The 21,530-nt window shown below is 36.1% G+C and overlaps 1 protein-coding gene across 1 annotated transcript in view; it reads left to right on the top strand.

The window, feature by feature from the left end:
* Nucleotides 1-21,530, top strand: part of LOC125226508 — a 318,421-nt gene that overhangs the window by 50,784 nt on the left and 246,107 nt on the right. The window contains exons 2-3 of the mRNA XM_048130491.1: nucleotides 17,392-18,355; nucleotides 18,594-18,788. Of these exons, the coding sequence (XP_047986448.1) occupies nucleotides 17,701-18,355; nucleotides 18,594-18,788 (850 nt within the window). The 5' untranslated portion in view covers nucleotides 17,392-17,700. The remainder of the gene's footprint in view (nucleotides 1-17,391; nucleotides 18,356-18,593; nucleotides 18,789-21,530) is intronic.

The following is a 21,530-nucleotide window of genomic DNA, read 5'->3' as shown; positions in this document are numbered from 1 at the left end:
ACCATTTTGTTTAATGAAACTACGAAAACACCTATGAAAACTGCAAAAATTTTAACACCATTGTAAGATCTGTCTTTGTAATACTGAAAAAAGAAACGTGTTAACAGGAAAACGAATAATTATTATACACAATCTGTTGATTTATATTGTTCTGTTCAATCAACCGCTGAAATATCGATATAAGCAAAAGTGTTCAATATCATAATACCAAATAAGGCTTTCGTGATCATTCATAACCAAGCGTATTTTATTCTTATTCGTTAACAAATACTATTAAGTCTAACGGCCAAAGGTAATGGACTTAGGAAATAACTAGTTATTTGATAGAATATTCCAAGCCGTTAATTACGGGCGGAATAGTCTCGTCGACCCAGATATTATAGACAAACATAATTATTATTACCTCGTAACATTTCTATGTTTTACGACGAGCGACGATTTTTTTTCTACTGACATGTTCATTTTCTGATATCAACATTACCAACATATTAATTGACAGTCGTGTGAGAGATAGGTATAAACTGTGTGCAAAATATACACTTATCGATAGGCCAAGCAATAAAAATGATTAGAGGTAAATGCAAGGAACATAACTTTTCACTTCTCTTTACTGACCTCCTTGCCTCCTGACTGATCCCACCGCTCGAGGGGTGCGGCCAGGATTTTTGATAATATAATTATGTTGACCTCTTAACTCCTAAAAAAGGTACAAAGGCAAAAGTTGCCTTCCTTGCATTTCCCTCTACACATTTTTACGAGTATTACGTGGCCTATAAATATAATATTAAGAGGATACGGTAGCGAAACTGCTAAAATGGAAAGGAGCCCCCCTTTCAATTTGGGAATTTTAGTTAAATATACAAGTGTTATTAACTAGATTTATCGAAAAAAAAAATGTCCATTAAGAACAACTCAGTCAAAAGATATTTCAAAAAAATCTTTAAAATCGAGGTTCCGCTCTCGACTCTTTCCTCCTTCAAAACTTAATCGATCGGAACGAAATTTGAGAATCTGAATAACAATGAAATAATCTATGTCGGACCGTTTCGCTTTTTTGGTTAATTGTTACCAATCTTGAGTATCACACCTTTTTTTGTGCAACAATGAAAAAGGCCGTTTTTGGAAATTTTTGATTGGCTCTAGAGTCTTTAAAAAGCATAATATCAAAAAGATCAAAACGGTCCGACACAGATAAAAATAATAACAATCTGTGTTGAAAAAATCATTGCTCTATCTTCAAAAACCAGGGAGGAAACAGTCGAGAGCGTTTTTATGGAGAATTGACCCCTACCGTATCGTCTTAATAGGTATGCTAGTATTTTGATAACAAATTATTTAAGTAAGCAAATCGATGAGTCAATGTAAGAAATTTAGTGTCTATAAAATGTTTAGAAACGCAGATAACCGGAACATTACTTTTATTTTATGACAGTAATAAAATTGTAATGTTACGATGCGAAAATGGAAGGGAAACTATATTATAAAGATCGTGTTGTGACATTTTCTATTCATGAGTTTCATGACGCCTTGACCAACAAAGTTAGTTTTAGTTTTGTTAGTTTTGAAGAAAGTTAGCAAAGTTCATAGCAACTTCGCCTGAATATCCTTAAATATTTAGGTACCTACACTACGTTACTACATTTCAGTTATTTTGATCCTACACAAGTAATTGATAAGAAAAGTAACGCAAGTTGTAATATATTTCCAAATAGATATAAATAGAATAAATAGGATCATCATCAATTTAAATGTATACTTAAATACATATTTAATGGGTGCCCTCTATTTCGCCTATCATTAATTCGCATAATATGAATTCGCATAACAGATTTGGCATAACATAATTGTTCATAACATTGAATAAGCATAATATTAAAAATGCATAATACTTATCTCGCATAATAATGAATCTGCCTAATTGAAATTTGCATACTATTAATGACTATAACTTTAATTATCATAAAATGAATTACCATACTTACTGTACGAATATGGAGCAAGCGATAAGATCAATTTTATACTGTCTCACTTATTAAGCATAAAATAAAGCAAGTTTTTTTTTTATTATTGAGTATCAAAATTTTTGTATTTGTGTAAAATAAAAATTTTTTTCATAGAAATTGTATGTAAAACGTTTTTCTCAATTTTTGTATTTTCTTGCTGGGCGTTTTTTGGGACCATACAAGCTTTTGATTCTTGATTGGAATGGGATCGATTGGCGATTGACCATTTTCATAAATTAAAAATCGAAGGACGGTATTCTAAGACCATTTTTGAGTTACAGCACGGAATCTGGTAGCTGTCTTTACTGACCCAATATACAGTAAATAAATATACACCTGTTTATATTATATTAAACGTCATTTACTTGACACTAACTTAAATTTTATTCTTAAGGGTCTCTCACACTAATTGATTAATTTATTATGTATGAAAACGGAAACAATATTTTTTTCGAATTTAGCAAAACGTTACCGGGTGGTTCCTATCGACCTATATATAAATCTATCGACGTGTCCAATTTAACGGAAATGAACACGGTGCATAACATCAGAGAATCAGTTTATGTGGATTTTATTTTCAAATAAAATTTGTGGATTTTATTGTAAGTATGCCATTTAATAATTATACGAAGCAAAGTTATGCCTATTATACTCTTCCCAATTTATCTTTATAACAATTTACATTATGCGCATTAGCATTATACGTAATCTGTTATGCAAAATAATGATATATTATGCGTAATTGCGTATTAAACGTTATGTGTAATAAACATTATGCCAATTCATATTAGGAGTATTAAGTTATGCGAATTAATATAGACCCATATTAAATAGGTACATGGGTGGGATCATTAATTGCATTTTCATCTTTCATCTTCTAGAGTTTGGTTTAAATTGAACGATTTTTTCAAGCAATCAATGTATTCCAATCTAAAGTGTTTTAGTAGTTATAAAAACGATCAATAGTCAATGTGTTATTTATTGCCGTAGGCCTACATCACTTTTAACCCGTAAACTGTTATTACTGTCGAGTTCATAAATATGTGTACATTTTTTCATGTTAATGCAAGGAGATAAGGTGAAAAAGTGTACACATATTTATGAACTCGACTGAACTTCTTTCCCGCTAGTAAAGTAGTAAATAAAAGTTCACTTTAAAATCAAGATTTAAAGCAGTGGCCACTCCCCTTACGACAAGATGGACTAGCGGTTGCCTAGCAACACTTAACCGGATAAAACCGTGAGATTTATCAACGTCTCGTCTAACTTGCTCGGTTCCTCGGCTTAGATTACTCACTTCAATCAAATTGCCAATTTTAAATGCGGTTTTCTTTTTTGCATTACGTAAATAAACGTTGAAGGCATGTTTGCAGATAGTTAACTCGCCCTTTATTAAAAACGCCTAGATCAAAATATAGTCATGACATTTATTATAAGCAACATACGATAGTACTCCTTTTTATACTGTGGTATAAGTAAGTTAACTATAATATATATTTGATCGATACTTATATAATAGATAGAGATACCTAAAGTGGCTGGGTACTCGTAAAACTTCTTAATCTCACGGTTTGCAACTTATTTACATACTATATAGTTTTCAAATATAAATACATACCCATATTTATTCAAAATACAATGAGAATATTTATAAAAAATATAACAAATATAATAAGTGAAACATTCCCTTGCATAAATAAGGTGATGACAGATGGCTCTTCCCGCTCAAATTCGTCATACAAAAGCAAACAAACTGAGGAAATAAACAAATTGAGAGTAATGGCCGGCCGACCTCTGCCCGCCCCTTCATAATTAAAAGGTACACTTTGAAAAAGAAAACCTTTTCCAAATATTTTGACAACTTTCAGTTTAGGTGCTTCATTTACTTAGCAAACGCAAATACATCAGAGGAATGGACACCTTTTTAATAATTTGAAATGTATTCAGAATTAGGTATTTATAAATGTAAAACACACATATACACATAGGTATACCTATGAAGTATTACATACATGTGAAGTACTTTGGTAGATAGTCTAATTGTTGATTTGACAGAGATATTTTGTGTGTACTATTTCTATCCTCGTTTGTGTACCTATACACAAACGAGGATAGAAATAGTTAACATATTTGGCATAACGTAATTTGACAATAACTACTAGTGACTATCACCACATATCAATTAATCCAATTTTTTTTATGATAGATCGGTTGCAATTGTAACACCGAGTTTGAGCTTGTATTTTTTTTCCTTCTCAAATATAATTTTCTCGGATACAAACAAGTTCATGACACCACAGGATATGAACCGTGCAAAACAGAGGCATCCTGGGAAACGTTCTCATTGGCTTTGCGAGCATAGATTAGTCTTCCTTCTCGGTAAACCAAACTATCGTGACCTCTGCTTACCTAACAAGTCTACATAATCGTTGAGCACATATTTTGGTTTCATTCGATGAGCGTTTTGCGCTAATGTTGAAAAGCATTACTTTCCGCATCTCACGTCGGAAACGATCGTTCTGCGGAAAATTATTTCCAGGAATTGCACTCACGACTTCTAATGACATCAATAATATTATGTACAAATAGGTGAGGCATTTTATGCGTTATATAAAGGAAATGACTGCATTATTAGTATTACTTCCTCAAATATAAATGTCTTGTGTATATTGCACCAAATCCAGGCAAAATAAATACAAAGGTATATTTCAGCAAAATGTAGATATGTACAAATATTGTGGATTTAGAAACTTACTGCTTACTGATTGCCCGATTAACAAAATCGTTTCGATCGTCAAAAACTATTTATTTATATTTTTCAAATAACAAATTCAGATTTTTACACTTAAATTAAGTAGTTAATGTTCGACTCAAAAGTGACCTTTTTGGGTTAAATAAATGACTCTTTTGGAACAATGCAAGATCTATTTCATAATTTATGAAAATCATAATTGCTGGATTAATTTCTGAAATCTTATGATACCCACAAGAAGAAAGTTTAAAACATACCAAAATAAAGCGTGCGTAATGACGGATCAAGTTCAAAATATTATATCATATTCTATGTATAAGCGTGTACTCGACTTAAAGATAAAAGCGTGTCTTGTTCTGAGATTCATAAGGTAATTAAAACTTCCATAACATAAACCTTCAGGTGAAGCGTATTTTCCACTTTGTGTTATCTGGCTTAACGAGATCACATCTCAGACACTGGCGATCAAATATATAAAAGAGGCGCGTTCCTAGCACACAGTCTAAGCTCGTGTAGGTGAACGCGTACCATGCTTGTATGAGTGACATATGACAGGTCGACTGTTCGTGTTTTGACAGGCGGTAACTGTGAGGCACCGAGAAGGGGTGGGAGGCACTTTCAGCGGGGAGCGGGAGTGGCCATACTGTACGTAGTACTCTTTATTATACTGTGACGAGATATTACACAATATAGCGTGTAACGGAAATAAACTTATCAGGAAATTTGTAACATAATATGTAGCAAAAATCCATTACCTGACACACGCGTAAAGGTTATTTGATAGAAATTAAATATATTTTGGGTTAAAGGGCAACAGATGCGAGAGAGGATTTAGCCGCAGAGTGAACTCCATTTATTATTAAACACTCGAGAGATGACAAACGACAATGAACTCGAATCGTTAGACTCTCGGAAACTATGTCGTGTCTAATCAAAATGTCATATGATATTTGCCAGTTGATTTTCGGTGAAGGAAATTACCATTCGGGCAGTCGCTTTGGTAAAAACTAGTGTCTACGCAGACATATTTAAAGTCACACACAGGTCGAACGCGATTAATTAACATTATTTTTACCTTTTTTCCCAACGTTTCGGCCAGGTTGCACTGCTGCCAGGTTGTCTTCCGCGACCACGGCCAGTGCAACCTGGCCGAAACGTTGGGAAAAAAGGTAAAAATAATGTTAATTAATCGCGTTCGACCTGTGTGTGACTTTAAATATGTATACAAAGCGCGAGAACTTAAAGTGTTCTACGCAGACAATTGGACAGACAAACGCGGCGTTGTCAAAGCGGACCCCAGGCTCCCATGAGTCGTGGCAAATGCCGGAATAACGCAAGGAGGATGATGACGCTACGCATACTAATACGCTAAATAAAATTAACTTTCTCTACTAAATATGGGTTTATAATGTTTCTATACCCCAGTGTTTTTGTTTTATTTACCACTGACTATCATCAGTATCATTACAATATCAATTACGAAGGCACCAAAATTGAAGAAGTTCCAGCATGTAAATTCCTTGGAGTCGTAATTGACAGTCATCTGAATTGGAAACAACACATTGAGACTGTCAATAGTAAAATTAGGAAATTCTGTTACGGATTGCAAGTACTTGTAAATGTAGCCTCCACAAAAACTGCAATATTGGCATACTATGGTTATATTTATTCTATTTTAAGTTATGGTATTATTTATTGGGGAAACTCTGTAAATGCCCCATCAACATTCATCCTACAAAAGAGATGTATAAAAATTATGTTTGGATTGAGAGATGATGAGTCATGTCGGAATATGTTCATGTCCCAAGGTTTGCTGACACTTACAGGAATTTACATCTTGCAATGTTGTACTTTCATCAAAAACAATCCCTCGGAATTTCATGTCATGCAAACAAACAGACCTGTTAGAAATAAGTATATACTTAACTTACAAGTACCGGACATAAAATTGGCAATGTTACGTAAGGGGATGTATTATTCTAGTATTAAGATATACAACCATTTGCCAAACGACATCAAAATGATGTCTGGAAAAAAGTTTAAAGAAACGCTAAAGAAAATTCTAATTAAAACAAGTTTCTATAATCTAACAGAATATTTTGATTTTAATTTCGATGAAGTATTGTATAACAAATAAATTCCAAATATATGTCAATTAATCCATAGTATGTTAGTAAAAATTATATAATAAGCCTAAAAATTGTGAGAAAATTATAATGAAAATATTATTGCATGCTCTTGATGGGTAGATTATGTGTTACTCAAGAAATGTACCTTACACCTTTACTATTATTGTAAATACCATAATCTTGCAATAAAAACATTTCTGATTCTGATTCTGATTCTGATCGTTGCCGCTACGTGGCGATAGAAACGCAGTTTGACTCTGTGGCGTCTAAGGAAGAGAGATAGTATACGTAGCCAAATGCACAAACGCTCACAATAAATCTGTTCCGAAGCTACCTTTCTCTATCGCTCATGCGTATTGGTGCGACAGAGCCAGACTGCATTTCTGTCGGCGTCTAGCGTCGACGATTGCTATTCGGATACGCCGGCTGGGAAGAACTACGAGTAACACCGATAAGGCCCATTTGCACAAACCACTTAACCCAAGGTTAGTGGGCTGTCATCTGTCAAATTCCATATAAAATGGTGGGTTAACCCGAGGGTTAACTACGAAGCAGGACTTCCTTAGTGGTATCGCCTCGTGAATATTTTTTTTCTTTTGCTCATTAATATTGTTTAAAGTGTAATATCGATAGCGTATTATGCAGTAAACTAATGTGGTAGTGGTAGTGGGAAACTAATGACGAGAAACGATATATGCCATACGATAAATAAATAAATGACGAATTAATCTCGAATCGCGTTTAACCACTTTTTTTTTGTCAACGGCCGGTAGTCCACGTGCTCTTGTAAAGTCTGGCTATCAATTTACAAGTTCTAATTCACCGTACACTGTCGTACTTACCGTACCAAAATCACTAATAATTAATATTAGCTCATATCACCTTGACACTGGCGTAATAGTCCAAATGGACTGAAGCTATTTAATTAAAAAAAACTAACTACAAAGCATGAGCGATTGTGATGTTGGCTAAATGATGCTATTTATATTGCCTAGTTGTCACTAAAATTCAAATTATTAGTGAAAGATTATTCAAATCAACGCATCAACACAAACGCAGCAATACCTTGCTTACACCATGCAGATACATTCTTACTCGTCGCTAGCGAATAGCTATGCCATGTTCAAACTCTTAATAAGGATATTGGTAACCCTGTTAGAAGGCTCCTTCTTTTTGCCTCAAAATGTATTTCGTTGACCAAATCGAATGTAATTCCGCGTAATGAGTTTGTACGAGTATTCCCATGGGCGTAGCGTAAATGACAGCATTGGCACATTAGAGCCATTATTTATGCAAAATGGTCACTCCCACTGGCATTTCAATATGTGTTAGCCCGATATAAACTTAAATTAAGCTACATGTACATTGTACATATATTTTCGATCTAGTAACAAACATGGGGATAAATTAAATATTAGTCTGAAAATCGATTGAGTATTTATTTATTTTCCAACGGAACAGTCTTATAAATAAGTAGGTATATAAAATAATGTATTGAGAAGTCGAATTCAATAGAATTTGACATTACCAATCTTGGTTTAAATTATAAGCAGTAAAATAAAAGTAAATCTTGCATATAATTTATTCGAAAGAAAAACTGCTGCAATCGTATTCAATGTACTAAAAAGGTAGATAAATATTACAGGAAAGTCTTTGTTTGGTGCTTTTTTCCGCCCTAATTCGCAAATTATAACTATAGCTACTCTTGTCGATTTAAAACACACCATTCGGTCGTGTTTTAATGTATCGCCAGATCGCCACTCGTTTCGGATTTCCTCTTTTCCACACTTTTATTGTAATGTACTTTTAACTATCATGAGCTTAAAGCATTGCAAGCTACTGATTCTAAAAGTTAACCATCAGGTACGACATTACCAAGGAACAGTTTATCAACCCGATAACAAAGTCTAATAAGGACCCCTGTTATTTGACTGCACTCACGTAACTAGTATATTGAAAATGCCACGACAATAGAAGTTCGAGGCATTCATTTTTCTGCTCACGGAATCTAATTGAGGCAACCCAACGATGTGGGGGACAATAGACCTGAAACAATTAGTACGACATCAAATATAGTGAGGTAGGTGTTTGCAGCGGTTCATATGGTGGTTAAAAAATGTATTTGTGTATAGTGTATGTAGAAAGGGTTTGGATAGTAAGTAATTGAGTATATATCAAATAATTGGTGTGTAATAAGAATAAGTTAGATATACCTTAAAACTTTACAACTTTCCCCTTTCAATATAACCTTGCTCATCAAGTCACAAATCTGTAAAAGCGAAATAACTCGGATACTATTTAAGACGCAAGTCTACTACAAAAATAAAAATGTTTTCCCCTCACTAGCTCGGAAACACGTGTTTTGTCCTTTAATACCAGCGGGTAAAAACGCATTTTATCCACTAGTGGGTAAAGTAATTTGACCTTGAATAAAGTCAAATTAACTGCTTTAAAGTTGATAAAAGTAGGTGAATCTAGTAATAAAGATGATTTACCACCTGTGGAACTACTGGAAGCAGTGATAAACGCATTTTTTACGTTGTAGTTTCCTCGCTATAGTGAGGGGAAAAGTTTTGTGTTACACTTGGGTGCAAATGTATTTTACTTCTCGTGTGTTAATGTTAATTCCACACTCGGCGTTAAAATACAACTTTGCTCCCTTGTATAACAAATAACTATTCCTTTTTAACATACCTAACAAATGTTTCCTTAGGGTGGTATTATTATACACACACATAGGTATTATCCACTATCGTAATAAACATAAATAACAGACGGACGTTTATTATCTTTGCGGTCGTGTTTATTATCTTATATGCCGATCTTAAGCTGACAAATGTTCTTAAGTAGATCGTATTAGTGTTATAACAATTATACTATAAAATGGTTAGGAATTGTTCGTTTAATTTCAGACTTCTCTGAATAATCTTCTTTTTTTCTTCTCTGTTTTCTCTACTGTATACAGGTATTTCGCGCTTTTGGTGTACTAAATGTTGCTTATTAAGACTTCATCTACACTCTGTATTTAAACAATGCACAGTAGTCCCCAATAAAACACCCTGTATTTAAACAGTGTAGGTACTAGCAACAGCCAGTAGAGTGAATTCAGTCTAGTGATGTTGCGAACGCAGCGTCTCTGCCGATAGGTATTAGGTATTTTTTTATCTATCCTACTTAAATTATAATAACTTCAAGCTTTTGTAAACATTTCTCATTAAATCATTGAAATCCAATATTCTAGACCAAGAGTTTCTTTTCATTATCATTTAAGTATATTATTTTATTGTACAGATATCCCTTAGGGTGCAAAATGTGTACACATTACCATCGTGCAAAATATTTCTAGAGTGTCCCACGCTCCTTGAAGGCTCACAGACGGCATAAGGAGGTCAAGTTCCTCGACAATACCTTGCCCATGCCCAACTCGGTTCGTCATTAAAGTTGCGGAAAATAAGAATGTACTCGTATATAGAAATAACCAGAAATTTTAGAAAGCAGTTTTTCTATTACACATGCGACTATTTTGTGATTCAATTTTATCGTGACAACTCCTGTAGGAAAAAACCGGCCAAGAGCGTGTCGGGCCACGCTCAGTGTAGGGTTCCGTAGTTTTTCAAATTTTTCTCAAAAACTACTGAACCTATCAAGTTCAAAACAATTTTCCAAGAAAGCCTTTATAAAGTTCTACTTTTGTGATTTTTTTCATATTTTTTAAACATATGGTTCAAAAGTTAGAGGGGGGGGACGCACTTTTTTTTCCTTTAGGAGCGATTATTTTCGAAAATATTAGTATTATCAAAAAACGATCTTAGTAAACCCTTATTCATTTTTAAATACCTATCCAACAATATATCACACGTCAGGGTTGGAATGAAAAAAAATCAGCCCCCACTTTACATGTAGGCTACCCTAATAAAACATTTTTTTCCATTTTTTAAAAAACGAAGTAAAATTACGCCTGTTTCCTCAAACTTATAATAATCCGTAGCTTACTTACATCTTAGTATCTATAGATGACAATTCCATTTCCAAAATCAAAATCATTCATCAATCATTTCTTCTCGAGGCTGAGGCGTAGGGTTAGAGCCGGCGTAGCTTTATTTGACGTTCATATGCGCATTGTAATATGCCTACTTGAAAAATAAATATTTCATTTTTTAATTTTTTTCATTTTCAATTGATTTTGACATAGCGCTACTTAGCTTAGTGGGGGAAACCCACAAAGGATAGGCACAGCACGTGAAAAAGTTCCTATGTAGTTAAACATAAAATAACCACCATCAATTCTGTAGGTAGTATATTGAATTTTCCTTTCAATTATGTAAGAGACACAATCCAAGCTATAATTATCATCATAAATCCTTCAGGCAATTTAAATTAAATACGTTCATAACGAGTTAAAAATTAAAACGTGACGTCTGAGTTATTTATAATGACAAATATAGACCCAGGTCAGGAAACCACGACACGTGCGCGAAGCCAAAATAATACAGAGCCCGTAGACAAGTCTTAAACTTTCTCTTAGAAAAACTAAAGTTGAAATTACTGTAAAATGTAAATCAAAGCTGTACCTAGAATTTATCCACTTAGATAGTTATTTTCATAGATAATTTGAAGTTAAAACTTTCTGTAAGCAATACATCAAAACTGTACCTAGCGTAAACTTACTTAGATAGTTCTACCCACTTAGATTATGTAAGGGAGTCCCCTCTGCCAACAAACTGTCCTGCAGTTTGGCAGAAGATTTAATGTAATTAAAAAAGGGTTTATTTTGAGAATAAACGATTTATTTATTTATTTTTTTTTTTTTTTTTAAGTGGCCAATTGATCTCGCTCCTAGGTAACCAGAATGGTACGATACTCACCCGTTCGGTGATTCCGGCTTGGCTCAGCATTGCTTACAGGCGTGCGTTACCATAGATGACAATTACTTCATTTTTGACAACCTTCAATTGGCAAAAATAATATTGCCATGAATTAAACGGGGACAACACTATTCTACCCTGCACCGCCGTCAAACATCAGTTTTGTATAAAGTGTATTTTGTGTACTTACGGCAGTAATATTATTTACTTGTGCGACAGAGCAAGTCGCGTTTCGTTCGCAACAAATATTGAGAAGTTACTTGACTACGCGCCCTGAATCAATGCAGTCGGCAAAGTTCCGTCCACCTTTTAAAATATCGGTCTGCTATTTTCGTTCTCTTATTTCGAGACTGGAAACCTAATAAAGTAAAATCCATTATTGGTGTTGAAATCCACTTAGTTCTTTCGCGGCTCAATGGAACCGTTTATCAAAATAAAAATACTATAAATAAAGCGTTTTATTTTTGTGGCAGTGGCGAAAAGGAACTTATTTGTGAAGTGCCAATGTCCATCCGGATGATTGATATTTTTCAAGCCTTTGTGGATTTAGTCAAAAAGAAATGTGTTTTCTCTTGTCTTTATTCGTATTTACATATTTATAAATGATTTCAATTTTCAATTCATTTCGGCGAGAAACAATTATGTTCTTATTTTAGGATTATAGTAACAATTAATTTGGGCAGGTTATGGCCATGTCATAATCATGTGATATTAGCAAATATTTTTTCCCAAACCAATTAAAAATTTAATTAATTTTCGATTTTTAATAAACTTAGGCTTCCCTTTAGTTTCCGATACCAGTTAATTGAAAGCAATGATTTTAGGTTATGAAAATACTCTAAGCCTTAATGGTTTAAGATGGTGTCATGGATTCCTTGAGTTTAATGAAACAATTTGAAGTGGGCAGCTGAAACCTTCTCGGGAGTCTTAAGTCAGGGGTCATTGTCAGAGATTCACGTCACGTATCTTTGCAATCCGCAATAAGTAGGTAATTGTTTTAACTTAATTTTAATTTGCAAGACACAATAAAAAAATATTTTAATCCTATTATATTCCAAAATAAATAAACCTTTATTTTTAAAACTTAAAACATTTGCCAAGCACTAAATTGTTTGGCAAATGATTGTTCAGAATAGAAGTTCCGACGAAGCTTAGGAACGAACTTCGAAAAATGAAGGTTTCCTTTAATCTACATTTTCAGCATTTATGAACAACTACTTCTTAAAGTCAATATTATTTTAGAAAATAATTTCCCTAATTTCTGTTTAGAGAAAATTTCCATACACTGATTTTCCGCTAGATATGTAAGAAATGTAATTGTTTTTTGAGAGAATATGATCACAAGTCAATTCGTAGCACGTTTTGGCAAATTATTAGGTTATATTATAATCGTATATTGCTGATTTATCAAGAGCTTTTTATTTACATCCACCAGGAAGACAGATCCATTAATTCAAATTTAATGAGATATTATCGTATTTCAACGCAGCAATAATTGCTTTTATAACCAGCGTGTGTCTGCGAGATATAGATTATCTATCCAAACATTGCAAACAATGTGACGTTATTAATACGTCTAAGCCTTTGATTGAAAAGGGTTTAATACAATTAAACCGTCAGTTCCTATTGGTTCCGTGAGTTCTGGTGGATCTACTAACCCGTTCATGTGACCTGAAAATTCATAAGAGTTATGTTTACGGAGAGTTGTTTATAATGGTTTTCTTAGCGTAATCCTTTCGATTATCCGATCGAGCGTAAGTAATGCCTTGTCAGTTCGAACGAGCCTCTGCACAAGTTACTATAGCTTGTATAGTTATAGTAACTAAGTAAAGGACCTATTATAAATGAAACAGCTGAAGGCAAAAAACGCATTAGGTTCCTAAAGCACATACTGATTCGAATCAATTAATTTAACCGAAATAGTGTAGGTACGTACAGTCAACCAATTGGAACCCTAGGCCACTGTAGACCTATGTTATAGTGACGTTATAATTCAGATTGTAAGAAATCTCATACTGCTTGTCATTTTGACATATTGTAGAGTGGCCTAGTGTTCCAATCGGTTGTCTCTATTACATAAGTAGTACAATTATATGTAATTTAATTTTATTGAAAATAGAATATTGGTAAAATATTTTAATTGGTCTCCATTTCAATAACTGCAAATTCAATGAAATCAGCAGGTACATTTTTATTAAGGTTGTTAGAAAATAATAATACCACATGTCTCGACTCTCGATGCTTCTCTCATCAGTTATAGGAAATTTTCATTTCAGTTCAAGCGCAAAATATTTGTTTAATTTTCCGATTCGTAATGAAATGAACTGATGCTGTTTCCGGGATATGAGAAAAGTGAAAATACCTTGATAAGTTTACTTTGGCTCATTAAGCACATTTGGAAAACGCTTACTGAGCCCGTTTCATAATAATAAAATGCGGCAGAAAATCATTCACTTCGTTTGTTATGATACCTACTCAAAATATTTCCATTTATACTTTGCGAGAACTTTCTTGGCAGTTTACAGGGCTGTATTTGATTGGTGTGCTGGACCTATGCTGTGCTAAACTCAACAGTCCGCTGCGCAAAGTAACTAAAACTCACATGCGAGAACGCGCGTTTTCTACAAGAGCCCTAAGCGGCAACCCACCCTCAGGCGACACACATCGTAAGACGCGAAACGGACGCCAGCACCGCACCGCCTGAGTGTAATTTAAAAAACGTCTCCTCAGTACATTTTGTATAGTATAGGAAAGACGAAAGACGGCGCCCACGCGACGCGGCGCCACGCCCGCGTGGCTTGGGGACAGGCGGCGCGGCGCTGGCGTCCGTTCCGCGCCTTACGACGTGCATCACCTGTGTGTCGATTAGTCCCTAAGGAGTGTCTCATACAGTCAAGTTCATAAATATGTGTACATTTCATCACCTTAATTCGTTTCAATCAGGTGAAAAAATGTACCCTACACATATTTATGAACTCGACTGTACATGCGATTTAGAGTGAAGGTACCTACTTATGCTATGAACAGCTATTTATTTATTTATTTAATCTTTATTGCACAAAAGACAAATCTTGCAGTACAAAAAGGCGAACTTAATGTTTTAAAGCATTCTCTACCAGTCAACCTCGAGGCTAAGCAGAGAGACTGTGAGAGGTGCTACAATTACAAGAGTAAAATCAAAACAAAGGAAATAAAAGAAAGCATATTAAATAAACTAAACATAAGAACACATATAATTTACAAATACATATACATACATACTCGTATATATCTAACCCCCGAGGGGTAGCTTTTATTAGGCTATTAGAATTACATACAATTTCGAGTGTCAATTCTTTTTTTTAGCATGATCGTCTCAATTTTAAGTGTAACAGTCGCACTTTTGGTATACTTACCTACGAGTAATTAGCCAGCCACATTATAAGTATGAGAATAAAGCCGCTTGTTAAAAAACGCCGAGTCGCACAGCTTTGAGGAGCCGAGACTAGAGGCTCATTCAGCTATTGTGTGGTACTTGACCCGCTTGTCTCGAGCCAGGTATGCCGGCTACAAATACTTTTAGCGTTTTATCTGTATTAATATCATAATATTATCTGTAATAATATTTTATGTAGCAATAAGATCTGGGCGACCGAGCTTCGCTCGGTTCTATTTTAATATATCACGTCTTTAGATAAAAAAAACTCTTATAAATACAAAAAACAAAAAAAAAAAGACAAAAAACAAAAATTTAATTTCTGGCCGGGATTCGAAACCCTGACACTACTACGATCTATCTGCGTACATTAGACCGACCTCGTACGACTGAGCTAAGCGGAATCGATGCGCGCGCGGCGAAATTAACGACCATATTTTACGTTTACTACCGCGAAAGAAAAACTCATGAAAACTCGAAAATTCGCGTTTTCCGGGATCTAAGGCTACGCTAGATCGATTTTTCACCCCGAAAACCCCCACATAACAAATTTCAGCGAAATCGTTAGAGCGGTTTCCGAGATCGTCGGTATATATAAATAAATATACAAGAATTGCTCGTTTAAAAGTATAAGATAAAATTAGCAATATTTGTCAAAACAGATTTACTTGACAGTTGGTGTACAGTCAACATTAATAGCTACTAGATTAAATAACGCACCAAAAGTACCTGACAACTGCAATTTACGAACATTATTAGGCACTTGCAACAAACTTGAAAGGTAAGTCATAAACTAATCGGGATTCTAACCAACTTATGGAATTTTGATTCAACCTGTTTTTAACCCCTGACGCAAAAACGACGGGGTGTTATCAGTTTGACTTGTCTCTCTGTCTGTCTGTTTGTCTGTATGTCTGTCTGTCTGTTTATATGTGTCTGTCTGTGGCATCGTAGCTCCCGAACGGATGAACGGATTTAGATTTAGTTTTTGTTGTTGTTTGAAAGCTGAATTAGTCCGGAGTGTTCTTAGCCATGTTTCAAGAAAATCGGTCCACTATGTCGCGAACGGGGGTTTTTTCAAAATTTTACTTTTGTTGTTAGGTTATGCAATATGATTATTGAATATTGAGGTTTTTGGAACACGCTCTTGAAGTTTTATTGAAGTGAAATGAAGCACAGTGCGTGGTGTTGGGAGAATCCTCGATATCCTATTACTAGAACAGTATCATAATTATTTTATACGTATTAAAGCTGCAGAGAAAAGTAGGCATAGAAATTTGTATGCAAGGGTTCTATTTTTCTCTGAGACATATAGTGGACCGATTTTTATGAAACATGGCTAAGAACACTTCCGACTAACTCAGCTTTCAAACAAAAAAAAAACTAAATCGAAATCGGTTCATCCGTTCGGGAGCTACGATGCCACAGACAGACACACACACAGACAGACAGACAAACAGACAGACAGACACACTCACAGACAGACACGTCAAACTTATAACACCCCGTCGTTTTTGCTTCGGGGCTTAAAAACTGTCTCAAAGGTATGTAGGGGTACCTATTTTTATTCAAAATGTCAAAGGTATTTTTATGTCTTAAAAATTTTCTGATAATGAAGTAGGTTGTTATCAGAAATTGAAATTAAATAATTATAGAGACGCAAATCTATTTCGAGAGAAGAGCAGAAATTAATTTTCTATTAAAATCATTTAATTTTAAACTTTAGGAGGTATAAGCTAAGTGCGTATAATTGAAAGGCAAAATATAAATTTTATATTTGTGAAAAGCTTTTAAGTATTGAAACTTCGTTGATATGAATATAGTAAATAATACTACAAATGTGGAAACTCTTTGCCTTAGTTTCTACTACTAATTACTTATTACTCTTATTTTAACTAAACGATTACATAAGTAAAACATTATCATTAAAAATAAAAACTGCTTTCCTAAAAACTTTAATAGCACCGTCTGCTTTTGTAGAAAGAAAATTCAGTGCTTACAAACTGTAAGAATATTCGAATTAATATTTTAGCACTTAAAAGGATTACGAATATGAAATGTTTGGCTGTAATTCTATGTTTGTAAGATGTGCAGCTGGTTTTGATATTATATACTTAGTTGCCCACAGAAACAAAAACAATCAGACTGGTTTTTATTATTTAGCAGATTTTTTGTTATTTTGATTATTTTTATATATTTATTTATTTATTGTTTTGTTTTTACTCAGGATGAAGATGCCTTGTATGGACATGAAGCTGAAGTGGCCCGAAGATAATTCCTAGATCAAAGAACCTATGGCTCAGTTACCCTCCCATTAAACATTCCTTCTTTCCTCTATTTCATAAAAAAATATAAAATACTTTTAAAAACATTCCACGCTTATCGTCTTACTCTTCTATACTTTGTGAAATCAAATCTCTATTAAGAGCAAGAAAAATAACATTGAGACTGTTAGATTAAGAAAAGTGGTAGATCGATACGCGCGTGAACCTCTTCGGAGGGCGCGAGAGGCCGGCGCGATGCGGTCTCACCAGGGATGTACGTAATATATCCTGCGGACGAAGTAGTTTCCCAATCTTACGGCACACACTCGCTGCCTCGGCCCCGGCAGCGCCCCACGCTTGACGTCCTCTTCGGGCCGCCGCCGCCCGCGCCGTCCCGCGCGGACCCCCCCCAGGCCCCCGCCCCCGGCCCCCGGCCCCCCCGCGCCGCCTCCCTCCCCAAAACGGCGCCCCCGGAGCCCGCGGACCGCGCGCCGGCCTCGCCGACGCCCTCTATCGAGCGGCCGGCTAAGCTGCGCGAGCGCACCAAAGCGAGCAAACTGCTCAAAAAACTCGGGCGTCATGAGGACAATGAATTCGGAAAAATAGTCAGAACCCCCGCTCCTGATGAATTCGAACTTCCCGCTCCGCTGCCGACTCCTGCTTTCTCGCGGAAGAATATATTCGACCGCGATTTCGATGCACTGTTCGAAGTGGCGAACTCACCACAATTCACTGCTAAGATTCGTGTCACCACACCGGAGCCGGATCGCCGTTCTGATGTGTCAGCGGTGCACTTCCCCTCTCCCTCCCCGGCCACGTCGTCGCTCAGCCTCCTCCCCCCGCGCCCCAACTCCGCGCCCAGTCCTTCGCCGTTTTCCTTCAGAACCTCGACGCCTTCACCGTCGCCTCAACGATCGTCTTTTGAAGGTTTCGAACGAGAGTGGTTTGGATTGCCTGGCGACTGACTAACCTATCACATCCATAGCGCATGTTATTTCGCAATAATAACGGCTAAAGCTTCACTACGATCAAGTCATCTTCATTTTGGTTGTTGATCATCTTGTGAGTTTTTTGTTGTATTGTTATGGTTGATATCATGTATGGCGTAAGTCTCGCTGGTTATGTTGTAGGATTTTGAATTTCATTGCTGATTTTTGATTGACAGGTTCAAATCCAAAACCGAAGAAAGTTAGTTTCTTTCGAAGACTGAGTCGCGCTAAAACCGAGTCTGAACAAATGCAGCCTCGCACAGTACCGCAACAGCAGTCCATAGACATGGCTCTGCGGGAGCTGACGCACCCCGCACACAACGAGCAGCTCAAGAATCAACAGCAAGTCACATTCAAGCTAGTCAAAACAGGTAAGTGAACGAATGATTCTAACAATTGATAGAGAACCTCTACCAGACACGTCTCAGGTGATTTTAAAAGTATTAGCTACTTACTAAAATTAGTTTGGACACTAGTTTTTATCCTCCAGGACCACCAAGTTGAATTCCTAAAATGTTGGATTTGCAAAAAGTTGAATTTGCAGGATGTTGAATGTTAAAATGTTGAATTTGCATTCTGTTGAGTTCTTTTTATGTCCAAATTGCATAAAGTTGAATTTGCAGCTTGTTGAATCCTAAAATGTTGAATTTGCAGAAAGTTGATTTTGCGGTATGTTGAATCCTAAAATGTTGAATTTCCATAAGATTGAATTTGCGGTAGGTACCTACATGGTGTAGCAAAGGTCCCGAGTGATACTTTAACAGCTGATAGGGTTACTAATGATCCTAAGTGCGATACAAGTGAAAAAATTTCGTAGTTCGAAAAAAATGAGTTTCGATTTTTTCCGCTTAAATAGCAATCAGGGTATTGACCTTGTCGGCTGTTGAAGTAGGGTGCATTGGAGTAATTTCGAACGTCGTCTAATTTCGAAACTCACATAAAAATCACCATTATTTCCATCATATCAAGATTCCATTCTCTACCAGTCAACCAATGGGCTATACCAGAAAGGTTAAGTAGGTAGGTAGGTATTTGGTTTATTTGGTAATTTTTATGTGATTTCTTCAAAGAATCGCGGACTCTTTTAATCCTGATAGCCTGATAGGAGAAAGGAACTGTCCCAAGATTTGTTTTCCATTCCGTTTACCATTTTTTCATAGCTATATCGGTAATGGGATGGACAATCCCAAAAATGTCTGGAAATCTTGGGACAACTTTTTTCTCCTATTAGGACCAAAAAGCTCGCGATTCTGAGTAGAAATCATATTAAAAAATACCCATGTTAAAAAAAGATTCCAGGAATATAAACTTGAGTTCCTAAAATGTTGAAATCCCGAAATGTTGAAAGTATACATTTTGAGAATTCAACTTTTTAATATTTCAACGTTATAAGAATTCAACATTTTGCGAAACTGAAAAAAATCAACATTCTGGGAAAGTCAACATTTCGGGATTTCAACATTTTAGGAATTCAACCTGGTGGTCCGGGAGGGTTTTTATAAAAAGCAACTTTACTGTCATCCTTTGAATCCAGAAAGTACACTAAGGCCCAGTGCGATTAAATAGTACAGTTTCTTCGCAATGTTTTTCTTTAAATGTTGGGTTAGCTAGAGGTTAGACTCTAGGTCACTGGCACCTATTTGAGAGTCCGTTCATAATCTTTGAAACTGTTTTTGCAATTAAGCAAGTGAATTGATCTTAGGATGCGCTGACCTGGCCCCGTAGCCGAATGGCATTTCTCCGACGCCAAACGAAAACGAAACGTAGTCCGGCTCTGTCGCGCCAATACGCAAGAGCGACAGGGATAGACATCTACTAGCGCTTCGTTTCGTGAGCGTTTGTGCCATTCGGCTATGCACCCTGGCCCCGTAGCCGAATGGCATTTCTCCGACGCCAAACGAAAGCGATACGCCGCTGGCTCTGTCGCGCCAATACGCAAGCGCGATAGAGATAGATATCTACTAGCGCTTCGTTTCGTGAGCGTTTCGTGAGCGTTTGTGCCATTCGGCTAGCCACCCTGACTATAGTTAGCATAGTTCGTAAGCACAACATAGATCATAATAATACCAATGAAGACACGAATAAATAAACGGAAAACACGGAGCATATGTACAATTGAAAAGCTAATTCAAACATATCGTATGTTAGGCAACACAACAATTACATTTTAATATAACCCTTACGGCCTAGCCACGACAATGGTCTAAGGCGTCTTGCGGCAGCGGCAAGCGGTAAGTCACAAAAACAAAAACGCAGCGCGCGCGAGGCATGCCACGACCTTGCCGCTGTTCGAAATCGCGCGCGGGTTTTTACGGGTCTACCCGCGGGAGCGGCGCGCGGGGCGGCGCGCGACTCAAACAACTGTAGCGCGCCGCGCCCGCACCGCCACGACATTACAGCGGCGCGACCGGCCTAGGCGGCTAGATGGGGCTAGCGATTCCGCGCGAAACAAAATATTTTGTTTTTATTATGAGCGTCTTGAACCCAAAACCTTTATTTAATGAAAATTGAATTGTACTTTCGCGTATGTAGTATGTAATAATGTTTTCAAACATATTTTTGTATAGTATTTATTCGTATTTACTGTTAATTTTTTTCTAAGTGTTTTATTTATATTAAGTATCATTTAACTAGCCATAAAATAAATTCCATGTACTTAGTCATCACACATATTCTCTTGTACAAGACGTAATTGACTAATTAAAGCATTCTATGTACGTTAGAGTCATATTCGACAGTAAAAAAACATGTTTTTAAATATGAAAACGTTCTGGCCGCTCCTAGGCCCTGCCGCCGCTTCTAAAAGTACGTGGCATGGCTAGCGCCCGCGCGCGTTTCCCGCGCAGCCCGACCGCCCCGCTCGCCGCCTTAGACCATTGTCGTGGCTAGGCCGTTAGGCCCACTTGCACCAACCACTTAACTCAGGGTTAGTGGGCTGTAATCTGTCAAATCTCATATAAAATTGAGGGTTAACCCTCCATTTTCGTTGGTGCAACGGCCCTTACACGATATTAGCTCCTACCTGGTCTATAGGTACTCGTACTGATACGATGACAATAATGATAATAAAATTATTGTCATGAACAACACCCACAGATTACATTATGCAATTA

This window comes from Leguminivora glycinivorella, chromosome 5 (assembly GCF_023078275.1).
Source record: "Leguminivora glycinivorella isolate SPB_JAAS2020 chromosome 5, LegGlyc_1.1, whole genome shotgun sequence".
Classification (NCBI taxonomy): Eukaryota; Metazoa; Arthropoda; class Insecta; order Lepidoptera; family Tortricidae; genus Leguminivora; species Leguminivora glycinivorella.
This window is presented reverse-complemented; position numbering and strand designations above follow the sequence as displayed.